This window comes from Cinclus cinclus, chromosome 6 (genome assembly GCF_963662255.1).
Source record: "Cinclus cinclus chromosome 6, bCinCin1.1, whole genome shotgun sequence".
Classification (NCBI taxonomy): Eukaryota; Metazoa; Chordata; class Aves; order Passeriformes; family Cinclidae; genus Cinclus; species Cinclus cinclus.
In genome coordinates this window covers 17,452,592-17,471,353 of record NC_085051.1, presented here as the reverse complement: position 1 = coordinate 17,471,353, position 18,762 = coordinate 17,452,592, and the positions used below count along the sequence as shown (strand labels likewise).

The following is an 18,762-nucleotide window of genomic DNA, read 5'->3' as shown; positions in this document are numbered from 1 at the left end:
GTGACTGACAGACCTATACTTTGAGCCTTTATACAGGAAAAAACATGAACCCAGTAGTATGACTGGGTAGGATTTAATAGTATTACCATAATTTGTAAACATTATTAAACTTGCTCCAGTAACTGTTACTCAGTAGTCAGCAATAATTTCCTACTGAGTTTTCTGTTTCTCTCAGTATAAACTCGTATCTCAAGCTGTATCTTGTGATCTGAATCAAACATATTACACAGGTTCTCTAACATTCAATAAAAATGACTACACCAGTCAGCCTAGACAGCCCTCTTAAGAGTGATTTCTGTGTCTTCTTGAGTGCTGAATTTCATGCACAGGGCCCAATTACAAAATCTCTTGATATGTAACTGTAGTCTCCATATTCCTGACAGTCCCTTTTTTTTTTTAGGATACTCACAGGAAGATGGACAACTATGGAAACAATGAAGGGCAAAGTGTTATTACCAACTAGGCACAACAAATAAGAAAATGTGCATAGGTAGCTTTCAGATTTTCCCTCCCAAGTCCTATTTTCTGTGTCCTGATTATCCAAAGAGATGGTCTCCCAGCATCAAATTTCTTTATCAGCAACACCAAGCATGCAGAGCATATATGGTACATACTTAGTAACTCTACAAAAAAAAAAAAAGTTTTTAGAATTCCTTGCTTTTCTGTGATTTCATTTGTCAAATTGGAAAGCAAAGTGAGAAAGATTAGAGAGGTGGAAAGCTCAAAAAAAAAAAAATCAGCAACAGTATTAGTGATTCCGACAAGCTAAGATTATTATGACCAGGCTTCTCACAAATATTTTAACCTTTCATTATTTTAAGTGTATGTATCGGTAAAGCAAAATCCTACTTAATAAACAGTATTCTACAAAGTTGGTTTTCTAATATACTGTTATTTGACATAATCTGGTAATTGGAAAGTTCCTCTGAAACAAACAGTATGTTTCCAGCTGGTTTGATCCCTGGCATTATTTACTCACCAAAATTTCAAAGCTCTACATTCTGTCCCACATAGTTCTTCCTGAGAATGATGTTAAAAGTGACAGTTTCCATTTCACTCCAAAACAGACACATGTTAGAAGCTGCTTATAATTTCATTGAATTTGTTTACCATACATTGTCCTAAAAATTACCCTGCGGTTTACTTGCATATTCTACTTCAGAATTGCTACTTGCTAGAAAATACTCCTAAGGAAAACAGTGTGTATATATACACTGGAATAGTAAACCAACAAACATATTCTGCATAAACAAAGTTATGGCAAGGCAATTGAATTTGCAGCAACTTCTAAAGATGACACATTACTGATATAAAACAAAAATGTAATTGCAAGTATCTGTTCATAATCAGCTTCTAAAAGACCAAAACACCTACTTTACCACATATGCAAAACACTGGTCAATTGTGGTCTCCATTAGGCTGAGGAAGTGTGAGGTCAGTGAGCATTTATTCATTATCTGAATGAATACATCATACTTTTCTGTCAAATATGTAGGTATATTTAGAGGAAAAACAGAAAAGACCATGACAACACTGAGCGGAAGGACAACATGTCTACCCTCATGCCAATCTCCAAGAGGCAGAGTAGCAAAACTAAGCTAGCGTCAACTGCCGCTGGATAGCAGTAATAGAGATTGCATAGACCCCGGAAGGTAATTTTCACTGCACAGCAGCTCTGCAAAGAAAAGGCTGAAGATACTTAAGATAGTACTTCATATCCACAATGTTTTTGCAGCAAGAATAAAGAATAAACTGAGTAGCCAAAATGTTAATTTTGAAGAAGTGGCAGTTTGGTGCTGGAAAATACTGATAATACATACCTATAGAAGTTTTAATTAACAAGAAAATAAGCTAAAGATTTTTTTTTTCCTTACATATGTTAATATGAAATCCAAAGCTGGGGATGCTTGCTGTATTTTGATGAGACAAGAACATACATTATGTTCAGAGAGAAAGTGGTTTGGGTTCCTGTAGCCTTAAAATGAAAGCAGCTGCACTACAGCTGTGCATCTCAAGAAGTCAATAAAGACAAATTTTTTTCTAGAAACTGTGAGATTAAGAGTACTTTTTATCAGGGAGAAACATGTTTGGTTTTAATTTAAATACTGCTTTGATATATGCTGTCAGAAACTATCCAGGAGATAACAAATTATTCTAGCTAAACTCTATGCAATTTGCCAATAGTAGCATTTTTTGAGAATGTCATGAGGACAGCAACAGCTCCAGTGGTTTGTTTACAATGTGCTTCACTCTTACTAATAATTCCCAATACGGTGTCCCACAAGGCTGAATGAAACCATCTTGCTCACTGACCTCTGCATTGTACTGGCAGGCATGTTATTAAAACACAGCCAAGAACAGCAGCTATTTTGCATGCAATTACTTAAACCAAGGATCAAGGTTTGACATATCTAGTTTTTATCATGCTAGACTTGATAAAATTACTAAAAGTATAAAGCTACTTTGTGTTACCTGAGGCTTCTTAAACAATTGAAACCATCTCTTTCTAAGACTGTCTTCCATGCATTTTAATTATGATTGATACATACAAAGCCCCAAAGTTTTGGAGATTTTTCAGCAGATTTTTGATATTTCTTTCCTCAGAAATGCAGCACCAGCTATATCTGTAATTCTGAAACTCTTAATAGTGACAAAATGGGGAAGGTGGGGAAATGGCAGAGGAGACACAAGCACTGCAACAGGCAAGAACTTGTCACCATTGCCCCCTATCCCTTAAGCCAAACGTTCAGTCAGATAGAAAGATGACAGGGAATCTTCTGTGTCATGTGCCCTATTCGCCTAAAAGGTCTCTACCAGGGAAGGTAGGGTGTGATTCCTGTAATCTACTTTTCTCTTGGACTCCTGGATACTCCTCAACCAAGTCACCTCCTCATGGAGTTCCCTGAGGGCTTTTCAGTTAGGAAAGCCCCCTGGGCAGCACACTAGAGTGCTCCACCACAGATCTGACAGTGCAGCCTCACCTCAGCACCTGACTTTACTTGTCTTATTCACAGTTTACTTTCTCTCATTTACAGATTCTGTACAATATCAAGAGAAAAAGAATCATCTGTTATTCGAGGAGCAACTACTGTCTTGTAGCCTGAAGAGAGGTGTGTTAAAAGGATATCCATCACACAGGATAAACTGCCTAGTGCATGTCCTAACCATCAAAATGTCAATAAAGAGTATAGTATTATATTATGAAGTGACACAACCAATGCCATTTTTATTTCTACTTTGCCCAAAGGATCATATTTCAGGGGATGATAAAAGCCCAAGGAAAGCAATTACTAACAACCTAAATCCAGAGTTATTTAACACTGTGTTTAACAAAGTGAACAGCTTTTAATGAATGTATACTGAGACTTAACATATTTATATTGTATGTCTAAAGTCTGTAATAAACTACAAATGCCAGGAAGGCAGTGGTTATGTAACCATTGATAGATTGAGAACCTCTGTGAAGACAGCACCATACCTATAGCTTCCAAGAACTTTTTGTCTTTGTTCTTTGTTCTTTGTCAAGGCAGAAAGAAACAGGAACATTACTGATGTTCCTTCTGATGATATCTTATGTAAATAAACTTAATTTTCTTTACTCATTGTTTTCCTGATAGTAATTGGGAAACACAGTGGACAAAATGGTTGCTGAACCTGGACAAAACATGCAGTAATCTAGTAAGATGAAATTCAATTTACTTGCAGACAGAAAAGAGTTACTATACAAAGTCTCACTTTTTGCTTTGAGAATACATCTGTAATATTATAAAGAATTTAAGTAGAGATAAACAAAATAACCAACCCAATGCGTATGACTTACAAGAACAGGTGCAACCAAATTTCAAGGTCCATTTGCCATATTTATTTCCACCCTCCCAACATAGTTATGCAAGTGCATATTCAGGCATAAAGGTATTTCACTCCAGCAAAGCTATCCTATTTGGAAAGATGCTTGTGAAATCAGTGTAAAAACATCCACACATCTTTCCCCAATATAATTTCTGCAGCACAATAAAACACTGAATTGCATAAATTTAAGGCAGGAATTTAACCAAGGCCAGGATTAGTAGGACCAGTGGAGTTACTCATCATCAGCAATAGACAGAATATGCCTGGCTACCCAATGACCTTATAGAAATGGTACCCATAGTTTATATGTGCATGTTACTGCATGTTAAAAGCAGTAAAATTCTAACTTTTTGAGATATTCTGTTGAAAGATAGAGTGGAAGTCTTCAGCAAACCATCTGCTCTAGCAACCACTGACACATCACTGCAATCCTTGCACGTCTCTTCAGACATCTGCAACTGCAAGACTCCAATCCACAAGGCAGAATATTACAGACACTTCATAAAGAATAGCTTTGGCTCCTGCTGTTCCTCTCTCTTGTAAATCATTTACATTTGCAGAAAATCATGCAATTCCTAGACATCAGGTGGATGAAAACACAATCTCTGTTTTCCACCATGGGAGCTCTACATGCATTCTCTGTGACAGTAAAGCTTGTTAGAGAGATTCCTGCCTCCCAGTCAGTATCCAAACACATTCCCAGCTCTTGATTACTCTTCATTATGCCAGCTCAACTGCCTCTGGTTAATGTTGTGAAAAGTTATAAAAATGTGTGGATTTAAAGAGTGAAGTTTTCTTTTAGACAAGAACATTTTACAAGCAAACTAAAATCTAAAGGCACCACTGGAACCTTCAGTTACTAAAGCAAGGTTCAGTAGAGGATCAGCCTCTCATAGTTTCTGTTTCAAAAGTAGAATTTGAGAAAAACAGATGATCCAACATTTTTTCTTCCTGCATCCCACACTTGATCTCATGTGCAGTGCTACATTTTCCAGACAGGTTTTCCCCCAGCAAACTAGCATTTTTAGCTCTTAAGTGTCTCCTTTCAGATAGCATTTGCTGACAGACTGCTTTGATCTTAATGTATATCAAAAGAGTCTAAATTACAAATTCCTAAATAAACTGCTTACATTCAACTATGGTCTCTTCAAATTTTAATCACGGTAGAACACAAAAGGGACAATGTTTCAGCTCCTAACATCCCAGTTGGGTAGAATGCTCCACATACAGCTCATGTCTCCTTTATCAGTCTATTGCCAGCTGCTGAACTCTGATATATTACTTGATTCTTGATGGTACTTATTTTCAAATAAATATTTTTGCTGCATTTTTGATTCACAGACTACAGTGATTCCAAGAACTAAAGAATGTAAGATGCATTAAAGCATGCTTTTAACCATGTGGAAGTGTTAAAACACAAAGTGAGTTTCAAGACACAAGATATTTAATACGCAGTAGGAAGCACTTTTCAGTTCAAGTCTTGTATCCTATAAATCAAATATTTTCAAGTACAGCTGCTATCCAAAAAGTCAAGTAAGGTAGAAAGAAAATTTCAGAATTCTGATTATTGAGATAATTAAATCCAGTATAATTCTAAGCTTTAAAGTATGCATGGACATTGTGAGTGTTTAAAGATGCTTCTGTAAGTTATGAATCTATTTGCAACAACCTATTTACTCAAAAACTTAAGGTGCTTTTCCTAGTTAATGCAATAAGAACACATACATGGAAGACAGAGACAGGTGGCTTATGTAAGATGATTGATTGAAAAGAATATGATTATTGAATTCTCCTGGGCCATAAAGGTTTATGGATAAATCCCAAAAACTTTAGGAATGCATAAAGATACATATAATTGGTTTAGAGGAATGAGACTTTCAGATTCTTTTATATAAATTACAGCAGTTATTTCTCACAGCTCTTCTACAAACAGGTCATTTAGGAATAGGTATCTAAAAGTCATTTCAGGTTAAGAATTGCACTTTAGATAGGCATCTCTTTCCAGCTCTAGGAGTGCATCCTTAAATCCCAGTTCAGAAAGGTTTCAGAACTGTGACCCCACTATTGTGTCAATACACAGGACAGCAGGAGGCAGCAATGACACAAGATCCAAACCTCAGTGTGGTGTTCAACAGAGTCCTGAAAGATAGTTACCTTAAAAATGCAAATTCTGGTCCAGGCAAAACATGTTTAAGAATACAGAGGTTTTATAGAGGCTCCGACTCTTGTTTAGGGATTTAGAAAAAACAGACTGTAGAGCCCCACATGACTTAGAGAAACAAAACAGATTTAAGTCTCTCTGGCTGACCTTGGTAATATTACTAAGTAGCACAATGAACAGGAATGTTGAGGTTTGTGCTATTCCCTACTTTCTCCCTAGCACCAAAAGCACAAATGCACTTCAAATGTGAACAGTGTTTACATCAATTACTTAAATTCTACCAGAGCATGCATTAGCATTTTAAAAAGCATCTGTGTGATGCAGTCACTGATAAGGCATTTTAGAAAATGCTTAAAATGTTCTCTTTTGCTTTACCTGTAAAGACTAAAATTAATAGCAACAGAAAATTACTTTTTTAAGTAATTATCAATTGGGATGAGATGTAGGACATAAGAGGGCAGCATGAAAGGTTGGAATAAATGACAGACAGGAGATAAGACATTATAATTTTACAATATTTTTGATTTAACCAAATCAGAAGAAACCCAAAGTACTTGTTAGTACAGCTGAAAAGTCATGTGATGCAAAGGCATACCAGCACACATTTTCCAGAGAAATCTGCAAGAAATTAGAGGACTAATGATCTAGAGCCAAGGTAAAAGCATAGGTGCTTGATGGAGAGGAAGGAATCACGTCAAAATGTAGCTAGGCCTTCAGTCCCTTAAGTAAAGGACTCTGCACAGGTAGTATTTTACAAAACTGTCTACTTTACCAATTTACATGGAATTTATTGTTTTCTTTTGCCACAGTCTTCAACACATTGCTTCTCTCTCTTTGCCTATCAAAACTGGGTGGCCAGCCCCACACAGAGGCAAAGGGATTTTTGCATTAAACTATCTACTCCTTGTAAGGATATAAATCAGCTATAGCATGCAATGGAGGAAAATATAAAGAAACAAGAAATACCCTCAAGTACATACTCATAGAAGACAAACTGCAATCAGATTTCAGGCAGCTACTGAAGAACAAAATTAGGTAGATATTATTCTGGGCTTACAGTCTTAAGATGGTAGGAAGTAGCTATATTCCAGAATTGGTTTGGATGGGGTTACATTACTAATCTACAGGAGAGGTGACATCACAGTTATAGGACAGATGCTAACTGATTGCAGCACAGAGACAACCTTTTAGTCACCTTCTACAGGATCCCTGAATCTTTTCAGTCAGATCCATTTAAGTCTGCACAGATAGCTGTAAGTGGAAATGCTTTATTTCCCCAACATGCTATATGGCCTCCTCATAAAACTCAATAAAAATTAGGGGTCGTTGCAGAGAAAAGACCAGCCACAGAAGCAACATTTACCAGACTGCTCAGGCATTCAATTTTCTCAGCCTGTTTTGGCAGTGTGAAAATGAATATACACTGGAAGATGTGACAGCCTACAAGAAATTTAGGAGGCTGTGCAACAGTGTCCTGAAACTGTGCTGTTAAACTGTCATAATCTCTATTGGCTGTGAGCCTATCCATACTGCTGTACAGCCCAAAGTGAGAAAAATAAGAAATTGTCATATTTTTTATTAGCTGTCTACTAACTCACATTTGAAAAAGTACTTAAAAATGCTTCTCTATTTGATTTACATTTCTGAGTTTTCATATGCAAGCGTAAGTTTGCTGAACAGCTTAAAGGAAGAAGGGAAACTTGGGGGAAAAAAAGTAATCTTGCACTGCCAACTGTGCAATTGTTAGCCAACTGTCCACTTGCAGCTCAGAAAGCCAACCACATCCTGGGCTGCACCAAGGGAAGTGTGACCAGCAGGTCAAGGGAGGGGGTTCTGCCTCTTTACTCTGTTCTCATGACACCTCAGCTGGACTGTGGGAGAGAACAAGGTCCATCATAGCACCTCTCCTTGTTGGCTCCTCTATCACATCCAAAATCTTTAAGAGGCATGTAGAAGTGCACATAGCTACCAAGACTATTCAGTGCAACATGGATGGAGAAAGGACTACCAATCAAACCCGAATAATTTCTTCTTTTAAACTGCAAAGCTTTAAACAAAGCTTTGAACTTACTGTTTATCAGACAAGAAGGTATTTCTCACCTGGAAACTGCTATCTGAATAGGAATACTCACCCCGCTGTAACTGCAGGAGGGATGACCAGTATGAGTTTAAGTTGTGCTTCATGCAGAGCTTCAGAAAGGTGAGTGAGCAAGTGAACCAACTCCCTGAAATATAAATATAGTATTAGAGGGAAAGGCAGGAAAACTGCTGCTAAATATTGACAAGAACAAGTAACAGTATTATTGAAAAGATGCAGCTGGCAAGAGAGACAAACACAATTTGTTGCAAATGATCATAGCAGAAAAAAACAATTAGGAAGACTGATTAGGTTTACCCTCATAAAGGACTATGAACTCTCTCACTGCTCATTGTTAGCATGTAAAACAAGCCAACATATTTTATCAGAGCAGGTCACCTCTTGAGGTCATTTTTGGTGAAAAGAATTAGATCAATAGAAGAACCAAACTCTGTTCTGAAGAAGAAGCTTTTGAAGATATTAAAGTTGTCACTGTGTTGCTACACACAAGAATTTGTGAAGACGCTTTCACAGCAAAACATGCACTCTTCATGGGATATTTCTGAGGCCTGTGTTTAGAAACATTTCTTCTGCTGTTTTTACTCCCTATATAAATAATCCTTTTGTTTCTCCATACTTCACTGTATACACCTACAAAATACATTTTTGACAATGTCTGGAAATAGCACCTTCTGTCTGCATCATTTAAATAAAGACTTCCACAAAAGCTGATCTTCATACCCATATTCTTGGTATTTCAATAGGAAAATAAACTTTAAAATTCTTATGCAAACTGTTTTTAGCACTCCTAACTGGAACGGTGATGTTAATAGAAAACCCTTCAATCTACAGAAACAAAGTTCAAAGTCATCTTAAGACGAATCCAATATTATCTTAAATTTGCACTACAAACATGGCCCTTCGGAGTGCCTTTCTTAAGTCATTTGATTTTTCAGAACAAAGTTAACTTTCCTATTTTCCAACTGGCCAGGAGGATCCACAAACACAGTCAGATGATATTAGTATAGAACTCTAGATCTGTTTAGGACTACACTAAAACTAGAACCAAATAGAAAGCAGCTTCACCATCCATTCCAGGAGGCTAAAATTGCTTAAGTAGGAAAGGCGGAATAGACAAAAGCCATCATCCAAGCTGTCTGCTCCACTTAAACAGAATTAGACCTGAACTCTCAGAAACATCTTGGTACTGTTATGCCTTTCAAGGCAGTATAATCCTAGAGATATTCCCCTGAGTATATTGCTCTGCCTATATAATTATCCATCACAGTAATTATGCTTGATTTTCACAATTATCCAAAGGTAACCAAGTAGTTCCATTTTCCCTGAAATGGTTTGATGGCTGATGAAAACTTCCTAGGGCCTACAAAAGCCATCATTCTCAAAATCCTGGCAAACAAACAGCATGTTTTATCACCTTCTCAGTATCAGCAATAATTTGTGCTTACAGTTTGAGAGCTGGCTGTGCTGAACAGCCCTTAACAATGAACAATCACACTGCCACCTATATTTATCTTCTGGAGGAAGACATGGGATTACAGGAATCAGATTTTGGTCTGTCTGCAGCATGTACTTCTACCATTCTTGCTTTGGGAAACCAACAGCATTCCTTCCCTCCTGTTACTTTACCACATTCATTCCACATTAGGAGTGTCACTATTCAGACAAAACAATTATATCATAGAAGAATCATTTTCCATAGGAACACATTAAAAAATTACAACACTAAGCTAAACTGACATTTATTGACACAAACATGCACATCTATCACAACTCCCACAAGACATAATCTTATCAAAAGCTATAATCAGTATTAGAACTAGGTAAGCAAGCTTTCCCACTGATTTGTATCTTGTGGCTTAGTGAACTTTTTAACTTATTATGCCCAAACTACAGTATAACTCAACCTTTATTAGATGTCAGAGATGCTATATATAAGATAAATTTGACCAAAGAATCAATTCCTCTCGCCTTGAGATTATTTTACAGTGTTCATCAGCAAGGGTCTCTCTTCTCTGCCTGGCTGCCTTTGTTAGCTGTAGGAACTTTGAGAACTCTACACCATGCAAAACATTTGCCAACTTTAACTGTTTAGAATATAAGGGGATAAAAAGAAGGGCTAGATAGGATGAAAGAACCTAGCATAGGTACAAAATAAAATAACATATTTTTCATTTAGAAACAAGGTTAACACCCTCACTCCCATTCTGCAGAGGCAAAGACTGGTCCATAAAGGCAGTGATACACCCAAAAAAACAGTGACTGCACAAAAAAGGTCATCTTTTGAAACATGTAAGTGTAGAACCATAACCTACAACTGTAAACAGAGGACAGAGATTTGTGGTATGAAAAAGGGGTGGGAATGCACTTTGGATTGTTGGTGCACTTGGGACTCTAAAACAGGCTACACCTAAACAGCCACTTCCTACCCTGCCCCCACAGAATTCAATCAGTATTGATCTGGCTGAAAAATAATTACCTTCAACTTGAAGGAGGTCAAGAAGTAAAAAGACAGCTGGGCAATTGCAGATTTTTGCTCAAGAAATCCAGATTAATATCTATTCACTAATCTGTCAAGCCAGGGTTCTGGGCCCCAAAAATTTTCTGGCAAATCAGGCAGGATTAATGTCTAAAGACTTAATTTAGGCTCACTTCCATGTGCTGGCCAAGACAGCAGATGAAGTAAATCAAATGTGCACTCTTCCCTCTCCTCCAAAGAGCATTAGAAGAATGTTCATTTATTGTGCTATAAATTAAAATCTTCCTATGTCCCAACAGTGTTTTCCAGTGTATTAAATGCAATATTCTCTCCAATGTTACCATTGTCAATTTTGAAAGAAAAGCTACTGACATATTAAACATTATAATGAGGTACAGGAAAGTAGAAATAGAATCAATCATTCTAAAAAAGCTTCAATAAATATTTACCAGACACTTCGCTATAGTCAAGTTTAACTTCAGAGTAGCTACTGACATATTGGCAGCTTTAAGGGTCTATGTTGAGCTAAGTAAGGTCTATTTCATTCATACTGTTTCAGGCCTTCTCTTATCACTACTATTTGGTAGGTAAATTTTCCAAGAGTTTATGATTTCAAAGTACCTTGTCCTCTATAAAGTATGCAGACCTCCAAATTTTCATCACCTATACTTTGTCACAAGCTTATTTTTCTACAAATCACTTTTTCCAGCATTGCTGGTCTACTGTGTTTTGGACACCTTGTAGAAGAGTTTACTTCAGTGCACAAGAGTGGAATGTCAGTGCATTTGAAAGGCCTTGCAGAAGATATGAAAGGTTTTTGTACCCTTCCCTTCAGTTACACCACCCTTCAAAGCTCTGCAGCTTTCCAACTTTAGTCACCTTTCTGCATAAACTGGGAGTCACTGCTCCCTAAAATTTATGTCTTGTCAAGAAAATTGGACAAAATAAAGCTGTCTACTTGAAGAAGAAATTGCCCTTTTCTGCCATTTCACTGCCTAGTTAATACCAAGAAAGAGGAATGAATTATGGAAAATCTTTGATTAATAGATTAATTTTTCAGGGACTAACATGAAGGATACAACTACCAGAAGAGTTTTTCCTTCTATACTCCTACCCACATTGATAAGATGCCTGAAGGTCATCTTCTGCATAGAGTGACAAAAAAAAAAATCACGTTCTTCAGATTGATTCTGTGTGATGGCAATACCAACTGTCAAGTAATGCTGGACTGATCAGAATATTGTGTGCATTTTTATGCAGCCTGTGAGAGTATTATGACTATATTATATCTTCTTCACAACATATCCAGGTCTCTGAAGAAAAATAAACCCACCCAGAACACCCACAATTGAGATTAGTAAGTGAGACATGGTCTTGTCTAGATGTTAACTAAATAAGCAGAAGAACCTTTTCTTGCTCAGGTCTCTCAATATTTCTGCCATGTACATTTCTAAACTTAAATGCCATGGGATAAATAACTTGGAAGATTTTATTGCAAAATCAGGACAGAAAGTTTTAGAAAAAAAGAAACAGACAGTTATTTAAGAAGTAGGTTTAAACTATAAGAAGCAGCAAAACAGATTAGAATTGAGGTATCATCTGCACAGGATAGATAGCTCATTTAGATTTCTATTAGAACACTACTTTCCTGTGTGTTAGGGTAAAAGGTGGACAGCTGAACCCTTTTTCACTGTGCAATAATTGCCAGCATGAGAAAAATAGCAGCATCAGTTAGATGAAGTCTTTCATTTTGCAATAAATTTGATGCCACTGTGATTTGTATATTAATAATTCTATTCCTAGAAAACACAGGGAAGAAGTGGGTAGCAGTGCTACAGAGGGTACTTCAAAGTATCTGTATTAGACATTTGCAAGAGCCTGAAGTGGTCAGTATAAAGCCCCCAAAACAGATCCACATGCACATATCAAAGCAACTCAGGTTCTTCAGATAGAACAGGTGTTATTTCTAAAATTAAGAACTTAAACAGAAGACCCACATGCCATTTTATACATGTGAAAGTATACAAAGAATGCATACAGCACTGCTGTGTAAGACTTGAGGCACCAAGGCTCCTATGTCAACAGCCAGTGAAGAAGCTGCTCAGGATATCTAACACGAAAGCAGGCAGATATATTCAGGCATGTAATTCTCTTATAATAATTGATAATGTTGATAAATCAACACATACTGAATACACAAAATAAAGCAGCACAAAGGATTTATATAATTTAAGACTTGAGTCTGCTAAGCATCACAGGACAATTCTATAACCCCAAACCAGAATGATTGAATTTTTTTTTGTTTGTTTTTGAAAAAACCCAAACTAGTTTGAGTTAGTTCTGCTTAAGAGGACATAAAACAGAAGCTATTTAGTGAGCCTGAAACCATAGAATTTTACGTTTTAGTGGAAGCCAGCAACATAACTTCTTAGCAACTTCTTAGCATCTGTGATGCTGGCTAGAATAAACAGGAAACTGAAGACTCTTCTTAGGTAACTCCTTGGGCCTCAAAGGAAAAATTTTCACTCATTTCTAAAGTTGACTTGAGTACACCAAAAATAAAGGTTTTCTAGAAACATGCAAAGGGCTGAGAAAGAGGTGTCAGAGTATACCTAATTTTAAAAATGCTCAGTGATCACAGGTTCTTAAAAAGGCTGGTCACAGGATTGATGTGTTACTGAAGAGCTAGCACTGTTACCCTATTACGTGAAGATTCTTACATAATTTAATAATAACAAAGCTTTTAGGCAATTTTTAACCCCCAACTTCAAGAGATGGCATGTGTTATGAGAACGCCCATCCAATACTCAGGTTCAGCTATTGAAAAGAGGTATCTTACAGTGACACTTGCTCAGCTGAGGTCAACTGAGAAGAGACTTTCAGCTACAATTAATCCAACTTTCTGATACCTGAAGTAGTTTTTAAATTATAGCCTAATTTATTGGTGAGTTAGGACACTAATTTGCAGGTTTTCAGATTCTTCTGCAGACTCACCTGCTTCTGGGTGCACTCTGCTAGACAGTATCACTGCACATTGTCTTTAGAGAGTGGACACTGATTTTGTAGCTGAAACACCATATCAGGCTGCTAATCCCCCTGTTGCCATTTTAAACCGGATAAAGAAACCTGTGCTGTATCAAGTGTTCCTGCACCACTAAAGGCAGGGCATTGGATGGGATCACAGATCTTTTCCATAACAAAGTTAAAAACACCACAGGAATAATTTCTATAGCTTTCCCCTCAACACAGATACATGAAATATATAGAATAATTGAGTGTAATTTATTCATTTAATAGCTAGGTATGCACTTGAAAAATGAAAACCATAATGATTCTCTGTGAAATATTTTTCCCTAGATCGACACCACTGCTCTAACATTACATTAAGCAAGCTGGCAGCTGCAGTGTATACCCGTACATTTTTATGCACCTGTCCTAGTTTCAATAACCTGTTGCTAACTGCTTATGTGATATTACTCCTTGTATGCCAGAAAAAAAAGGGGATTTTTTAAATGTTATTTTTAAACTAAAACATGTTTACATTAAATAGCATGAATAAACTATATTAGCTAGGCAGGTCTCCTCATATTGTCAGACTGCTCTGAAAGCAGCTTGAAGGCAAAACATCTGTTCCCAGGAGCATCATTATGATCTTTTGTCCCTTTAACTAGAAGCAGGTTAGGCTACTTCCAGGTATTTGACCTTGAAGGATGGAAGGACCAGGAAAGCCTAAACTGCACCTAACAGTTATGACAGGTGCTTTATTTGCAGCATGCACAAATCCCGTCCTACAAGCACTTCACCTCTCCAAAGGATTAGGGTTCATCTCTGTGCTGACATCTCCTGCGAACTAATCCCCACCTTTCCCAAGGTGAAGAACTTACTTTTACTATCGATACTTGCCACTTTCGAAAGACAAAAGCTGAGGGAAGATCGGGTGCGTCCCACGTTACAATATTGCCACGCTGTGGGCTAAAGGAGGCATTGCTCTGCTCTGATTCTTCCTACAGGAACAAGCAAAGCAAAAGACCACCTATGCTTACCCAGAAAAAAATTCTGCTCTGCTACTCAAAATGGAATGAACTGATCCCAAAGTAACAGCACTCAAAGTGCAATAAAAATACAGGCTTGCCAACATAATAAATTCACTTAATTCTTCCCCTTAAGATCTATTCTAAGAGGCTGTTCCCTCCAAAAAACATTATTAGGGAAAACTCCCGGGGCACTGGATGGCCAAGCCATCGAGCATCAAAGCAAGTGATAGGAAAACACACCTTATCTCAAAATGAAGACACCGGTCCCACAACTTAGAAGCATCACAAGATAAAATTTCCACGTAATGATGTGAGTCTCCTATATTCACAAAACAGCTGTAACTGCACACTGAGCCCAGCTTCAGCTTTCTGTCTCAATTGGCATCATTCAGAATGCTGCAAGCCCAACCCAAGGCACTGTGCAACTTAAACACCCTAACCATTTCTAGGGACACGGCAATAAAAGGAGGAAAAACCCACTGAAGAGTTTCCAATGAAGCACTTAAATCAGATCAGGTCTTGAAACAGAGGAAAATCAGGGAAGGTTTAGGTTGGATATTAGAAAAAAGATGTGGATATTTTATTTTCCACACAGAGGGTGTCTGGGTACTGGAACAGGCTCACAGCTCACAAGGGAAGTGGCCACAGCACCAGCCTGGCAGAGTTCAGGAAGTCTTTGGCCAACACACTTGGACACATGGTTTGATTCTTGGGGATGGTGCTGTGCAGAGACAGGAGCAGGACTCAATGATATTTGTAGATTCCTTTGAACTCATCTTATTCTGTGATTCTGTGAAACAACATTGTTTTAAACCAACATCACTCCTGGCAGCTGCAGCATATACATGTACATTTTTATGCAGTATTTATACCATGCCACAAATAAACTCACTGTGGAGATAATATAAAAGTATGCTTTGCTCATGTGTTTCATTTGCAATACAGCACTTTCATGCCAGTGTGTTTAAAGTGATCTTCAGTGAGTCTTACAATGACAGTTACACAGTCTGTCTTATATCCATGTTTACTAACAGGAAAACTACTGATTTTACCTAAATACAGTAAGCACAGTAAATACAATTACCACTACCACCCACTTCTGACTGGCAGTTACTAATTGCTTCAGGCACCTTCTTGGCTACATTGTTAAGACACTGCACTAGGTTCAGAGCTCAGGATACAGATAAGCTTTTAAGAATAACCTGGCAAATCACCTAATTATAAGCAAGAGCATATAGCTGAAGGATTACTCATTGCAGGGCAATTGATGAAGCCCTTTACAAAGCAAAAAAGATTCTGCAGTTTCAGTTTTTTGTTCCCAGGTATTAATTTTATAGGGAAAAGGTAGGACTGCTAATCGTACACTCAGTTTGAGAAGTAACTAACATATACCATCAGTCAGCAGCATTTGCCCTAACCAGAATAACCTGAAGTAACCTTTTTTTGAAAGGTGAAAGGTTTCCATAATGAACTCAGCATTCTGTGCAGCTTTCCTGAAGCTATTTTTCCCCCAGACATTTTAGAAAACAGAGATCAAGACGACACACTGTGCTTTAGAGAAATGGATGCCTGAATTTCCTGAGAAACTAATAAAAAATCTTCAGATTCCCACACTGAATCATTAATTTCACCACCATATTCTGCCTTTTCCTCATGAAGCAGAAGTTTGGCAATTACCTTAGGTCTTGAAATTATCACACTGTTCATACCTCACCCAGTAACCCAACCAGTGTTATGATAAAGGCCAGTACCAACATGGAAGTGAGTGTGCAACCGAGGTACCCACTACATCCTTGTACAAGTTATATCATGCAAAATTCAAGTATGAAAGACTAACGAGGCCTGCTAAACCCACTGTGAAGATTATTATGTAATCTTTGATCTCATGTAGAGTGAGGTAAACCCCTCTACTTCATTGTAAGACAAGCAGAACAGCCTTTAGTTGTTCTAGAATGAAGTGTACACCTATTCAAATCAATATGGACAAATTAAAAGGATACTTTAAAGGAGGTGATTTTTTAAGAATTGCATCCTAGAGATTTATACTCACATTTGCTTCTGATTTCCCAGCTGACTCCAAACTTCAACTACAAAACCGTCAAAATTTTCATTCTAAATAAAGAGAATTGTCAACAACACACGGTTAATGACCATGCAGTTATTTTTCTTGTACTATTACAGATTGAACATGCTTTGCATTCTTATACCAGATTCATCCTTAACACAGCACTTCATGGAGAAGTCCAAGAAAAACTTACATAATTTAACGAACACAAGCATCCAAAAGGTGAACTAATAGCTCTTAGTTGAACTAATCTCTATTAGTTATCCATGATATCTACTCTTACAGAATTAACCAATATTGTATTAGGAAAATTCAGATACTAGTGAAAGATGGTTGTTAAGCAAATAATTTGACACACTTTTACATTTATATCAAGGGAAAAAACTCATTGTCTCTTGAGTCTAAAGACATAAATACTAATTAGGCATCAACATGATTCCAAATATCTACCACAACTAATCTATCTTTGGATAATTTATTCTTAGCGTGATCAAGGATACTGTTGTACTTGAGCTGACTTCCTTAAGAGGTCAAATGTTACTGAGGACCTAAGATTGATGTATTGGTTACAAGTTCCAGGAAATTACTCTAGTAATATCCTGTAGTTTAACTCTACATCCAAATTCCACTAGAGCACTGTAAGATTTCTTTATGTCATGTGGCAAGTGAGAACTCTTATTCTGACAATAAATAAACAGGCTGCCATGAATCAACCACTAATGCTGAATGTCTTTTGGGTGCAACTTGTCTAGTCCCACACATGGCATAGCTCTAAAGCCATTAGGAAAGGGGTTGGCCAGAAACCTTAGAAAAATTCCTCTTCTGCTCTCCCTAGTCTCTAACATTTTGAGGAAACTGTTTGATCAGACCTGAGCAAAACTGTTCAGTAACACATATCCAGCAAGCAATTCTTGGAATGAAAAGTGGCTCCTTATCTTTACCATACTGAGCCTGAATGTATTCCTCTACAGAAATGGGTCCTCATTGCACCCATGACCCCTTTTCTGCCTTTTAGAAAATACCACTAAGCAGTTTAGGCACCTCTCAATAATTATCTTTTTAATAGAAATGTAAAAGAAATTCAAAGTAGGCAATAATCACGAGTGCAGCTGACAATGACAACAAGGTTATGTTGATCAGATTGATGTAGTCTCACATTGGACTCACAGTCACCTGCACTTAAGCGTTGTTACACTTCATATTTACAGGAACTGGACACATACTAAGACACACTATTAAGAATCCTGCCTCATTATTGTTTGGAACAAATTTTATTTTGTAGAATACAAAATCATGAGAAATGAGAACATCTATTACAAAAGGAATCAAGTATCATCTCACACTATTTCAGGGTTTTTTTTACCTTGGCTAGCAGAACCATGTTCTTGGAAAGCTCCTCTATCTCATCTTCACTGCCAAAAACACTCTCAAAGTCTTGGTAAGTCCAGCCATCAAACAAAATTCGAGGCACTATCAGGCAAAGTTGTCAATCAGTAGTGAAAATTAAGAATTTATTATCTACACTGCAAAGTTTCTGCAGAAACAGAATACAGCAGATACACACAGAGATGCTACTGAAAATCATATTCCATGACTGAGATAATTGCTTTTCCACTCTGACCAACTTCAGCAGAATACATAAATTGACACTGTAGAACATTCTTCTTCATTTTAAGTTTAGTTAGTGATCAGCACTGATGCAAGTTCTAAGAGAAGATACCTTTTTTTGATCGAATGACCTAAACTGAACTCACACTTAGGGCCTCAAGTAGAGTCTTAAACCACCAACAACATGAGACACCAATCTTTAAGTTGTGCATCTCTTCTACCACAATAATGAGGTAGAAAAGTTAACATCAAACTCTAATTTACACCATACACAGCCCTATATTACTTCACTCTTCTACTCAACTCAAAGTCCTAAGATAATTTTTTATTTTTGGAAAGCACTTGAGCTTGTGTAATTTCTTTTTCTAAAAACACAAAACATTAAAAACATTCAGGAAAGCTGCTGTTGGAACAGTCAACAATCATGTCCACAGGAAAAGGCAATGGATTTCATGGAGCTATGTCTAAGCC

At 37.2% G+C, this 18,762-nt stretch overlaps 1 protein-coding gene across 1 annotated transcript in view; it reads right to left on the bottom strand.

Annotated features, from left to right (window-relative positions):
• CHID1 (chitinase domain containing 1) overlaps nucleotides 1–18,762 on the bottom strand; it is a 97,178-nt gene that overhangs the window by 73,877 nt on the left and 4,539 nt on the right. Inside the window, exons 5-7 of the mRNA XM_062495209.1 lie at nucleotides 18,047–18,153; nucleotides 16,669–16,730; nucleotides 8,143–8,235 (exon numbers count right to left, since the gene is read on the bottom strand). Of these exons, the coding sequence (XP_062351193.1) occupies nucleotides 8,143–8,235; nucleotides 16,669–16,730; nucleotides 18,047–18,153 (262 nt within the window). The remainder of the gene's footprint in view (nucleotides 1–8,142; nucleotides 8,236–16,668; nucleotides 16,731–18,046; nucleotides 18,154–18,762) is intronic.